The 12,752-nt window shown below is 43.7% G+C and overlaps 1 protein-coding gene across 1 annotated transcript in view; it reads left to right on the forward strand.

Annotated features, from left to right (window-relative positions):
- The window catches only part of GALNT11 (polypeptide N-acetylgalactosaminyltransferase 11), a 49,228-nt gene that overhangs the window by 10,835 nt on the left and 25,641 nt on the right, over positions 1–12,752 (forward strand). The window contains 3 exon segments of the mRNA XM_040434119.1: positions 2,361–2,484; positions 6,745–6,796; positions 6,798–6,912. Coding sequence (XP_040290053.1) covers positions 2,361–2,484; positions 6,745–6,796; positions 6,798–6,912 — 291 coding nt within the window.

Here is a 12,752-nt window from a genome sequence, read left to right on the forward strand (position 1 = left end):
GTTTTAGCGGAGGACAATAGGAAAAAATATTTTTCATCAGACCTCAGATCAGGACCCCAGCCTCGTGTTATCAGCCCCATGTATGCAGCCTGTAGCCCCAGCGTCATTTATGCAGCCTGCAGCCCCCAGCCTCAGATCAGATGAAATAAAAAAATTACTTGCCTCTCCTGCTCCGGACGCTGCCGCTCCACACCGCCCGTGCTCTTTATCCTTCTTCTCATTCGACAGTGCTGTGAACCGGCGCGCACAGTGTGAGGTCACAGAGCGCCCTCGTGCTGTGCGCATCCACTGCACAGCCGAAGACCAGGAGGTGGTGAGTACAGAGCCTTCGCCGCTTCCTGGTCCTCCAGTACTAATAAACGCTTCCATAATGGAAGCGCTCATTAGTATTCACACCATAAGACGCAGGGACATTTATCCCCTACTCTGGGGGGGAACAAAAAGTGTCTTATGGGGCAAAAAATACGGTAATTCCTCTTGTCAAAGGGGTGTGTCTCTGCACAGTCTGCCGCTGGCAGCACTGGTTGAACAGTAGCAGACTGTGCAGAGACACACCCCAACTGGTAACGCCCTATTTTTAATTTACTCATAATCTACTAGTAGGAATAATAGAGGAATGGCACTACGTTGTTATCAGATACTTCAATAGTTTCATGTAGAATACAATTATTTGCTAAACAGTCCTTTTTAAAACTAAAGCTGGCTTGCCGAACATTGTGTGTGAGGACCTCATGACTCTCCCCCAACGGTGGATGTCAGGGGAGAGAAGGGACAGGCATATTAAACTTCAACGTACGTAATCCTTTTCTTCTCGTGGAAATAAGCCATCACCATAGGATTCTGGCAGCAGCTTTGTCCCCTGTCCATGTTGAAAACACATGCATGCTCAGACGAGTTTGCATGTGTATAGGATAGTCGGGAGAGAGAGCAGCTATCTAATGTGTATGGTCAGCCGAAGAAATGACTGGAACAGAAAAAAATATCACTGATACTTGGTGAAAGTGTTAAAGGGGTTGTCTTTCAGCCAATGGCATTTATTATGTAGAGAAAGTTATTACAAGGCACTTACTACTGTGTTGTGATTGTCCATATTGCTTCCTTCCCTGGCTTGATTCCTCCTTCCATCACATTATACACTGCTTGCAATCCAGGGGTTACGACCACCAGCAGCGGTGGTTGTTCTTGCACACTACAGGAAAAAGCAGCGGCCTCTCTGGTGGCTGGAGCGGCCATAGTGCTCCTGGTCACCTGGTATCTGCCCCTGGATACAAGCAGTGTATAATGTGATGGGAAAAGTGAATCCAGCCAGCAAAGGAGGCAATATGGAGAATCACAATACATTAGTAAGTGCCTTGAAGTAACTTTCTCTACATGATAAATGCCATTGGCTGAAGTGAGACAACCCCTTTTAATGCAGATGCTCCTTTTTGCCCTTGCAAGAGTCCAGGTTAGCATTGTTTGCTTTGGAGTAAACATCTAGTATCTAAGGCTAGAAATTATAAACTGACTTGTCACAAAATGGGAACCTTGCCTAAAACCACAAATCTGTGTCTCGTTTCCCTTTCGAGGAGTTTAGCTTTTTTTTCATTTCTGCTTAACCAGGACTGCTATTTCTTCACGTGTCCGTGTGTATATGGCTCGCCCTCTGTGCACACTCCGTACCACGTGCGTCTGTTCTCCCTTCATCTTTAGTCTGTCATTGATGCTACAAATTGAGTATCTTGTTATTTCTGCCGGTTGTAATTATTGGTGTTTTGACATGATTTTAATCTTCTGACCTGGATGACTGGTCCTCTCTAAGGCCCCTTTCACACGAGCGTGACGGATTGGCTCAGGGTGCGTTCAGTATAACTCGCACCATTTTGCAAGTTCAGTTTAGTCTGCGATTGCGTTCAGTTTTTTTCCGCGAGACTGCAAAACGTTTTGATGCGTTTTTCACGCGTGTTATAAAAAAACTGAAGGTTTTAAAAACAACATCTCCTAGCAACCATCAGTGAAAAACCCATTGCATCTGCACTTGCATCTGGATGCAATGCGTTTTTCATGCAGCCCCATTCACTTCTATGGGGCCAGGGCTGCGTGAAAAACACAGAATATAGTTTTTCACGCAACGCAGAGAACTGATGCGTGAAAAAAAAATGCTCATGCACACAGACATATTGAAATGAATGGCTCAGGATTCAGTGCGGCTGCTATGTGTTCACTTCACGCATTGCAGAAAACTCGCTCGTGTGAAAGGGGCCTAATGGATCACAGGGGCGTTAAAGGATGGATTTTGCAAACTGGGCCATTGCTTTTGCAGGTGACAGATTCTCTCTTTCAGTAGTGAATGGACTGATATTTTATATGCTTTCTTATAGGTATGATCTTCAATGAACAAGACCAAAACGTGCGGGATGTCGGCTATCAGAAACATGCCTTCAACATGCTGATCAGCAATAGACTGGGATATCACAGAGACGTTCCTGATACCAGAGATCCAAAGTATGTCCCTAGAGCTAGCTTCTGTTATTAGTGGGATAAAAGAATTCACAAAGTAATGTTCCCATACGTGTAACATAAAGCCCTGGACCCCTCTCATTACTGGTATAATTGTTGAGCAATTGGGAAGATTTTTTTAATTTTTTTTGGTAGGTCAATAGGTGAAATAAAATGTAAATTTCATGATTCTGATTTTAAAAATGTGTCATTCCAGATTTACTAGGCCGGTTTAACACAAATAGGGTGCCATGGAGGGGCCATGTTTAGAGCCAAGGATGGGATTGGATCTTGTTCTGGGAGATCAGAAAAGCCATTACCAATGAGGATTTTCAGAAAGACTTTCCTGATCTCATAGTTTCGGACCTGATACTGCATGAAGCCATAATATTCTCAGTTACTGCTACTAGAAGTTTAAAGGGAATCTGTCACCTAGTTTTACCCTATAGAGCTGCGGACATGCACGGATAGATCTCCGCTAGCATGTCCGCAATATACCTGCCCCATATCTCTGTGTGGTTTTACTTGGTTTAAAAAATTATTTTACAGATATGTAAATTAGCAGAGTAAGGTACCCAAGACGTGGTTACTTACGGTTAAGGAGCCCAGCCACGCCCCTGTGAAGGAGCCCAGCACCGCCTGCATCCAGGAATCTCCTCCTTGCTCACAAAGTTACAGTGTTGAGTGCTGTAATCCCGCGATAAATGAGCTAGCGCATGCGCAGTTCGTTCACTGAGGCTGATGCCAGCAAAGGGAACGAACACTTTGCCGACACTGTGCATGCGCTAGCTCGCGCATCGCAAGATTACGGCACTGTAACTTTGTGAGCAAGGAGGAGATTCCTGGATGCAGGAGGTGCTGGGCTCCTTCACAGGGGCGTGGCTGGGCTCCTTAACCGTAAGTAACCACGTCTTGGGTACCTTACTCGGCTAATTTACATATCTATAAAATCATTTTTTAAGCAAAATAAAACCACACAGAGCTATGGGACAGGTATATTGCGGAGATCTATCCGTGCATGTCCGCAGCTCTATAGGGTAAAACTAGGTGACAGATTCCCTTTAATTTTCAACTGGACATTTTCAGTTGGGAGGGTGTCCCTGCACAGTCTGATACTGGCAGGACTGATTGGATACTGTCAGACTGTGTAGGGACACTCACCCCCCCTCAACTGGTAACACCCATCTGAACCTTCACTGCAAACTATTCATTCATAAACTTCTAGTAGGAATAACTAAGGAATGGACAACATAGATTTATATAAAAATATGATCCAGGATTGTTACATGGGGGTTGCAAGTAGTTACCAAAACAGACCTGTCCGGAGAGTGAGAGGTCCTCTTTAAAGGAATGGTACTATAAATTTATGAAAAAATTGACAACCAGGTGATACGGGGTTTCCATACAAACTGCCAGTGTCCAGTTGTTGCTGACGGTGCCAGGCTGTGCAGGGACGCCCCTTTTGGCAAGGGGAATGGTAGCAACAAGGTGTCAATATATTCCTAAGTATTCAGTAGGGAAAATGGAAAAAGCATAACAGTTATGAGATGGGATGCTCCACTATGGGGATGCAAGCATTTACTAAAACTGACATGTCGGAAAGGGTGACTGGACCTCTGAAGCCATTTTTTCCACTTTACCTGACGGCAATATATCATGGACGGCTTGAAGTTGAGCTTTGTGATATGTAGTTTTTTTTTCTCTGATCAAGGCACTGTGTAATAGGGTCATTTAAAAAGCAGTGTCACAAAAAAATGTTGCCAAGGTTATTTTGGTAGTCCCAAAAAAAAAAACATTGGCGCGGTTAGAACAACATGTGCAAAATTGCTAAAAAGTGTCTGGATATTTATGACCAAAATACTCTGGCCGATACGGGGCTAACGCGATCCAGATGGTAGTTCACCGACTGATAGGAAGAGCCAGCGCTGTCAGCTTTAAAACATGCTGTATAATGACTGATCTTTTCTTCTGGAATTATCATGAGGCGGGCAGATGAGCTTCTACTGATGTCACCCGCAGAGACTATCTCTTACCTCTAAATGGTTTTGTCTCACGTACAATAGTTATGCAGCTGCACTGCTTATACAGTTATACTGATGTTAATAGGCTTTGAGGCTTAAAGTTGGCAGCAGCATTTCACCTCTTTTAAAGGGGAACTATCTGCTGGCTTGATTTTGGGGCCACTAAACAATCAACAGCTGGGGAGTAAGGGGGTTGTTCAAGATTACCTCCTTTTCTGCACCTTTTAAAGGGAAGCTTACCTGCCTGCTCCCCATCACTCTTTTCTGGCTCCCTGGGTCCGCCACTGTCTTCCCTGTGCTTCAATCCCCACATGTAAATTTCTGCTTGGGGACACATTACCACTGTGGCCCATTCTTGGCTGCAGTGGTGCCGTGACTCTCTCCATGCCGGAAGTTTACATTCAGGGATCAAAGCACAGTCGAGGCAGCAGTGGAGCCAGAACTGAGCAGTGGGGGGCAGGTAAGTATGTATCTCTTCACAGGTAGGGAATATAAAAAAAAAGACAACCCCTCTAAATGGGTTCTCTGTGAATTATTTCAAATGGCCTAGAATGTGAGCAGGACTGATTGCTGCCACTTGCAGAGCTGTCTAGGGTTGGGGGCCTCACTACACACTACGCTGCTCTACAATACAATGTCATGATGTGGTCCTGCCTATGAAATGCCATCATGGCTGAGCAGCCTGACAAACACTTACCAACTTGTAGTATATGCAAATGCCAGAGTGTATTGTGTAGCGAGGCCTGGCTCCTCATCCCCTAGACGGCCTGCGCACATTCTAGGACATATTAAATCCTGGAGAACCCTGTTAAGGTCTCAAACCTGCCCGTAGCAAGCCCCTTAGAGTTCCGGACTCTTCCCCAGTGATATCGGTGGTCCATGCGTTGCACTGATGAGTATGATGAGTACACCTCACTTCACTGTGCATGTGCCCAATTGCCTATCAAAAAAATATGCGATAAATAAATGATTGCTGGGAGCCCCACTATTGGGATGCCCAATGATCACTCTCATGGGGATTGTTCCCCCCCCCCCGTTGAGGTTTGAATGGAGCAGTGGTCATTCATATGCACTACTGCTCCATTCAGTGTCTATGGGACTGATGGAAGAAGTCTAGTGCTGTAGTTGGCTATCTCCACCAGTCCTAGAGCCCTCTTCAATTATACAGTTATCAGCCATCCCCTGGATCGGTGGGAGCACGGTGGCTCGGTGGTTACCTGGCAGCAGGGGAGGGTCAATGATGCAATTCCGACCAAGGGCAACATCTGCATGGAGTTTATATGTTCTCCTTGTGTTTGCGTGGGTTTTCTCCCACAGTCCTCAAATATATACCAAGTGGTATTAAGAAACTTACCCCAAAGGGTGTTGGGAATGAGCACCTATAAGGCAGCCGCTGACTTCCCAACTCCACAACCATCCTGCCCTTTGAGTCCCTTGTGTGAGAAGAGCGCACTTCAAATATGTTATGGGATTACACCATGTACGGTATTTACCCGAAACAATACTGCACTTGTGTTATGTAGTGTATCATGTGCTACAAATCGGCTCTTAGTATAATAACATATTTGGAGTGAAAAAGGATATTTGTGTATTGGGTTCCTTCACCATTCCTCCATAGAGCAACAGCTGAGGGTCACACGGCAGCCGGCACATTCCTTCCATATATTCTGACCGCTCTTCAGTATATAATCTATACATCCAGTACAGCAGCTGCGTCTCAAACAGCTAACAAGTACTGGGATTTGTCTATTGCATTTTATGCAGCTGTATGAGGTTTTAATAAACCCCCATGTACATAAAGTGTAAATAAAATCTGGAGACTTTCAGATCCCTGGCTGGCTGTGTCTCAGATATGTTTGCTGGTTCAAATTACAGACTTTATATGTCTATTCACACGTCCGCAGAATGGGTCCGCAATTTGCGGAATGGGTGTGGACCCATTCATTCTCTATGGTGCAGGAATGGATGCGGAGAGCACACAGTGTGCTGTCTGCATCCGCATTTCCAAGAGCGCGCCCCCCATCTTCACGGTCCCACGGCTTCGGGGAAAATAGAACATGTCTACTTTCTTGTCCGCAATTGTGGACCAGAATAGGCAAGTTCTATAGGGGGTGCCGGTCCTGGGTGTATTGCGGATCCCCAATACACTATGGACGTGTGAATGGACCCTTAGAAGCCCCAAGTGTTTTGTTTTTTTTGTGATTTTTGACATGTCTGATTTAGCATTATCATGTTACATTGGCAGGTGTGCTAAAAAGATTTACCCCACGGATTTGCCCCTTGCCAGCATTGTAATTTTGTTTCTACAATGAAGCCTTTTCTGCTCTTCTGAGAACCGTTTATAGCGTGTTGGACCGCACACCGCCTAATCTTCTACAGGAAATCGTACTGGTAGATGATAGCAGTGATCTAGGTGAGAACTACCAAAGTCAGGTGAAATTTAGTTGGAAACACTCACTTTCAATGATATATTTACTTATTGATAATGTGTGTATGTATATATCGACCCGAAATACACCTCCAAGATGACCACTGCCTTGCTAAAGAAACTGAGGGTAAAGGTGATGGACTGGCCAAGCATGTCTCCAGACCTAAACCCTATTGAGCATCTGTGGGGCCTCCTCAGACGGAAGGTGGAGGAGTTCAATGTCTCTAACATCCACCAGCTCCGTTATGTCGTCCTGGAGGAGTGGAAGAGGATTCCAGTGGCAACCTGTGACGCTCCAGTGAGCTCCATGCCCAAGAGAGTTAAGGCAGTGCTGGAAAATAATGGTGGCCACACAATATATTGACACTTCGGGCACAATTTGACCATTTTCACTTAGGGGTGTACTCACTTTTGTTGCCAGCAGTTTAGACATTAATGGCCGTGTGTTATTTTGAGGCACACCAAATTTACACTGTTATATAAGCTGTACACTGTCAGTCTCAGATCTTCAGTGCTGTCCCATGAAAAGATATAATAAAATAGTTACTAAAATGTGAGGGGTGTACTCACTTTTGTGAGATACTGTATATGTGTGTGTGTATGTATGTGTATGTGTGTGTGTATATATATATATATATATATATATATATATATATATATATATATATATATATATATAAGATTTACACAGTTGCAAGAAAAAGTATGTGAACCCTTTGGAATGATATGGATTTCTGCACAAATTGGTCATAAAATGTGATCTGATCTTCATCTAAGTCACAACAATAGACAATCACAGTCTGCTTAAACTAATAACACACAAAGAATTAAATGTTACCATGTTTTTATTGAACACATCATGTAAACATACACAGTGCAGGTGGAAAAAGTATGTGAACCCTTGGATTTAATAACTGGTTGAACCTCCTTTGGCAGCAATAACTTCAACCAAACGTTTCCTGTAGTTGCAGATTAGACGTGCACAACGGTCAGGAGTAATTCTTGACCATTCCTCTTTACAGAACTGTTTCAGTTCTGTAAAGAGCAATATTCAGCAATATTCTTGGGATATCTGGTGTGAATCGCTTTCTTGAGGTCATGCCACAGCATCTCAATCGGGTTGAGGTCAGGACTCTGACTGGGCCACTCCAGAAGGCGTATTTTCTTCTGTTTAAGCCATTCTGTTGTTGATTTACTTCTATGCTTTTAGTCGTTGTCCTGATGCAACACTCATCTTCTGTTGAGCTTCAGCTGGTGGACAGATGGCCTTAAAGGGCTTCTGTCACCCCACTAAACCATTTTTTTTTTTTTTTGTTTACTAATAATCCCTATACTGCGATCTCTGCATACATAAGTTAAATAATAATTTTGGTTCAGTAGAATTTGATAAAAAGCTATTTTTATAATATGTAAATTACCTTGCTACCAGCAAGTAGGGCGGCTACTTGCTGGTAGCAGCCGCATCCTCCGATCCTAATGACGCCCCCTCCGCATTGTGATTGACAGGGCCAGGGAACGGAATCGTTCTCTGCTGGCCCTGCCTGTTTTCATTCAATATCTGGCGTCTGCGCCACGGCCGTACCTATCTTCAATCTGCGCAGACGCACTGAGAGGCGGCCACTCGCTCGGCCGCTCCATCCTCAATGCGCCTGCGCCGATGACGTCACATCTACACCCGGCGCAGGCGCATTGAGGAGCGAGCGGCCGCCTCTCAGTGCGCCTGCGCAGATTGAAGATGGGTACGGCCGCGGCGCAGGCGCCAGATATTGAATGAAAACAGGCAGGGCCAGCAGAGAACGATTCCGTTTCCTGGCCCTGTCAATCACAATGCGGAGGGGGCGTCATTAGAATCGGAGGATGCGGCTGCTACCAGCAAGTAGCCGCCCTACTTGCTGGTAGCAAGGTAATTTACATATTATAAAAATAGCTTTTTATCAAATTCTACTGAACCAAAATTATTATTTAACTTATGTATGCAGAGCTCGCAGTATAGGGATTATTAGTAAACAAAAAAAATAAAAAATGGTTTAGTGGGGTGACAGAAGCCCTTTAAGTTCTCCTGCAAAATGTCTTGATAAACTTGGGAATTCCTTTTTCCTTCGATGATAGCAATCCGTCCAGGCCCTGACGCAGCAAAGCAGCCCCAAACCATGATGCCCCCACCACCATACTTCACAGTTGGGAAGAGGTTTTGATGTTGGTGTGGTGTGCCTCTTTTTCTCCACACATAGTGTTGTGTGTTTCTTCCAAACAACTCAACTTTGGTTTCATCTGTCCACAGAATATTTTGCCAGTACTGCTGTGGAACATCCAGGTGCTCTTGTGCAAACTGTAAACGTGCAGCAATGTTTTTTTTGGACAGCAGTGGCTTCCTCTGTGGTATCCTCCCATGAAATCCATTCTTGTTTAGTGTTTTACGTATCGTAGATTCGCTAACAGAGATGTTAGCATATGCCAGAGACTTTTGTAAGTCTTTAGCTGACACTCTAGGATTCTTCTTCACCTCATTGAGCAGTCTGCACTGTGCTCTTGCAGTCATCTTTACAGGATGGCCACTCCTAGGGAGAGTAGCAGCAGTGCTGAACTTTCTCCATTTATAGACAATTTGTCTTACTATGGACTGATGAACAGCAAGGCTTTTGGAGATACTTTTATAACCCTTTCCAGCTTTATGCAAGTCAACAATTCTTAATCGTAGGTCTTCTGAGAGCTCTTTTGTGTGAGGCATCATTCACATCAGGCAATGCTTCTTGTGAAAAGCAAACCCAGAACTGGTGTGTGTTTTTTATAGGGCAGGGCAGCAGTAACCAACACCTCTAATCTCATCTCATTGATTGGACTCCAGTTGGCTGACACCTCACTCCAATTAGCTCTTGGAGATGTCATTAGTCTAGGGCAGTGGTGGCGAACCTATGGCACGGGTGCCAGAGGCGGCACTCAGAGCCCTCTCTGTGAGCACCCGCGCCCTGGGAAAAGTCTATGGTGTACCAATATGCTTTAGACTTTTCCTGCCATTCATCAGCGCAGGGCGTACTATGAATGGCACAGGCAGCCCATTGAATGTAGGCAGGTTATTATAGATAAATTACATTGAAGACATACTATATTGGTATTCATTGCCATTGCAGTGTTGGCTCTTTGCGATAAATAAGTGGGTGGTAGGGTTGCAGTTTGGGCACTCGGTCCGGGTCTCTAAAAGGTTCACCATCACTGGTCTAGGGGTTCACATACTTTTTCCACCTGCACTGTGAATGTTTACATGGTGTGTTTAATAAAAACATGGTAACATTTAATTATTTGTGTGTTATTAGTTTAAGAAAACTGTGATTGTCTATTGTTGTGATTTAGATGAAGATCAGATCATATTTTATGACCAATTTGTGCAGAAATCCATATCATTCCAAAGGGTTCACATAATTTTTATTGCAACTGTGTATCTATCCAAAAGATGGCAGGGCAGCACTCCTTTCACTTCAGGTGATGCAAATGTTTCAGGTGCCAGCGTTTCCCCTGGGCCCTGGGGTCCAAACACAATCCAAATAAATGTAACGCAGCACTCCTTAGATAAAAAGTGAAAAAATACAAAATGTATTCAACACATGTTGATGCAGGCAACGTTTCAGCTCTCACAGAGCCATTATGGCTTGATAATGGCTCTGTGAGAGAGCTGAAACGTTGCCTGCATCAACATGTGTTGAATAAATTTTGTTTTTTTCACTTTTTATCTAAGGAGTGCTGCGTTACATTTATTTGGAATATATATATATATATATATTTTTATATATATATATTTTTTTTATACACTTTAATGTGACCTCCTTTTATATTAAACATTATTGTATATTAAATCTTTTTAGGTCGGTATAGATGGTGTAATAGTGGCCCTACATTGCGGTGTCATCTGACAATCCTTCAGTGTAATCTTGTTGTCTGGCTTGAAGTCCAGTCCTTGCTGATGATCTTGTTGGAATCTTCTGTATAATTATTAAAAGAAGTGACGTAATCCTGCCTTTTTTTTTTTGGGCCGCTGTGTGTGCTTGTTTTCCAGCTGCACAGGCCCCAGAGACACTCGAAGAGAAGCAGCTGCTCAATAGGTGGAGGTCAGTTTTGATGACCACCAATGCGTATGGGAAAGTGATTTTGTAGGATCTGGAATGCATTTACATTTAGAGGTCAAGAAAATGGAGCTGTAATAGGGCTGCCATAGAGGCATAGTTCTCTGCATCTGTATGATTCAGGCATACACATACACAGTACCAAAACTCGATTAGTAGAATCAAAATTGTGGCGTGCCTCATTGGACTCCCGATGTGCAGTGCATTCAGAAAGTCTTCAGACCGTTTCACTTTTTTCACATTTTGTTATGTTGTGGCCTTGTGTTAAAATAATAAAAAAATAAAATTACGTTTTTCCCCATCAGTCTGCACTCAGTGCCCTCTAATGACAAAGTGAAAAGAGAATGTTCAAAATCTTTGCTAATTTATTACATTGACATAAGTATTCAGACAATTTACTCCAGACTTGCCGTAGTTGAAGCACCTTTGGTAACGATTACAGTCTCCAGTCTTCTTGAGTATGAAGCCACAAAGTTTGCACACTTAGGCCTCTTTCATGTTTTTGGCCCGGATAAGGCTACTTTCACACTTGCGGCAGAGAGATCCGGCAAGCAGTTCCGTCGCCGGAACTGCCTGCCGGATCAGGCAAAATGTATGCTAACTGATGGCATTAGTAAGACTGATCAGGATCCTGATCAGTCTTAAAAATGCCTGATCAGTCGAAAAAATGCATTGAAATGCCGGATCCGTCTTTCCGGTGTCATCCGGCAAAAACGGATCCGGCATTTATTTTTTCACCTTTTTTTCAGTCTGCGCATGCGCATACCGGAAGGACGGATCCGGCATTCCGGTATTCTGAATGCCGGATCCGGCACTAATACATTCCTATGGGAAAAAATGCCTGATCCGGCATTCAGGCAAGTCTTCAGTTTTTTTAGCCGGAGATAAAACCGTAGCATGCTACGGTTTTCTCTTTTGCCTGATCAGTCAAAACGACTGAACTGAAGACATCCTGATGCAAACTGAACGGATTACTCTCCATTCAGAATGCATGGGGACATACCTGATCAGTTCTTTTCCGGTATAGAGCCCCTGTGACGGAACTCTATGCCGGAAAAGAACAACGCAAGTGTGAAAGTAGCCTAAGATGCGCGTGCGTCACTGGAAAATGCACGATTTTTCCACGCGAGTGCATAACATTGTAATGCGTTTTGCACGCACGTGAGAAAAATCGGCATGTTTGGTACCCGAACTTTACAGAAGTTCGGGTTTGGGTTAGGTGTTCTGTAGATTGTATTATTTTCCCTTTATAACCTGTATAAGGGAAAATAATAGCATTCTTGATACAGAATGCATAGTACAATAGGGCTGGAGGGGTTAAAAAAAAATTAATAATAATAATTTAACTCCCCTTAATCCGGCTTCTCTTCTGTCTTCTTCTTTGAGGAATAGGACCTTTGATGATGTCACTGCGCTCATCACATGGTCCATCACATGATCTTTTACCATGGTGATGGATCATGTGATGAGCGCAGTGACTTCATGAAAGGTCCTGTTCCTCGAAGAAGACAGAAGAGAAACCAGGCTGCGCGAACAAGTGGATTAAGGTGAGTTAAATTATTATTATAAATTTTTTTTTTTAACCCCTCCAGCCCTATTGTACTATGCATTCTGTATTCAGAATGCTATCATTTTCCCTTTATAACCATGTTATAAGGGAAAATAATAATGATCGGGTCTCCATCCCGATCGTCTCCTAGCAACCGTGCA

The sequence above is a fragment of the Bufo bufo genome, chromosome 5, assembly GCF_905171765.1.
Source record: "Bufo bufo chromosome 5, aBufBuf1.1, whole genome shotgun sequence".
NCBI lineage: Eukaryota > Metazoa > Chordata > Amphibia > Anura > Bufonidae > Bufo > Bufo bufo.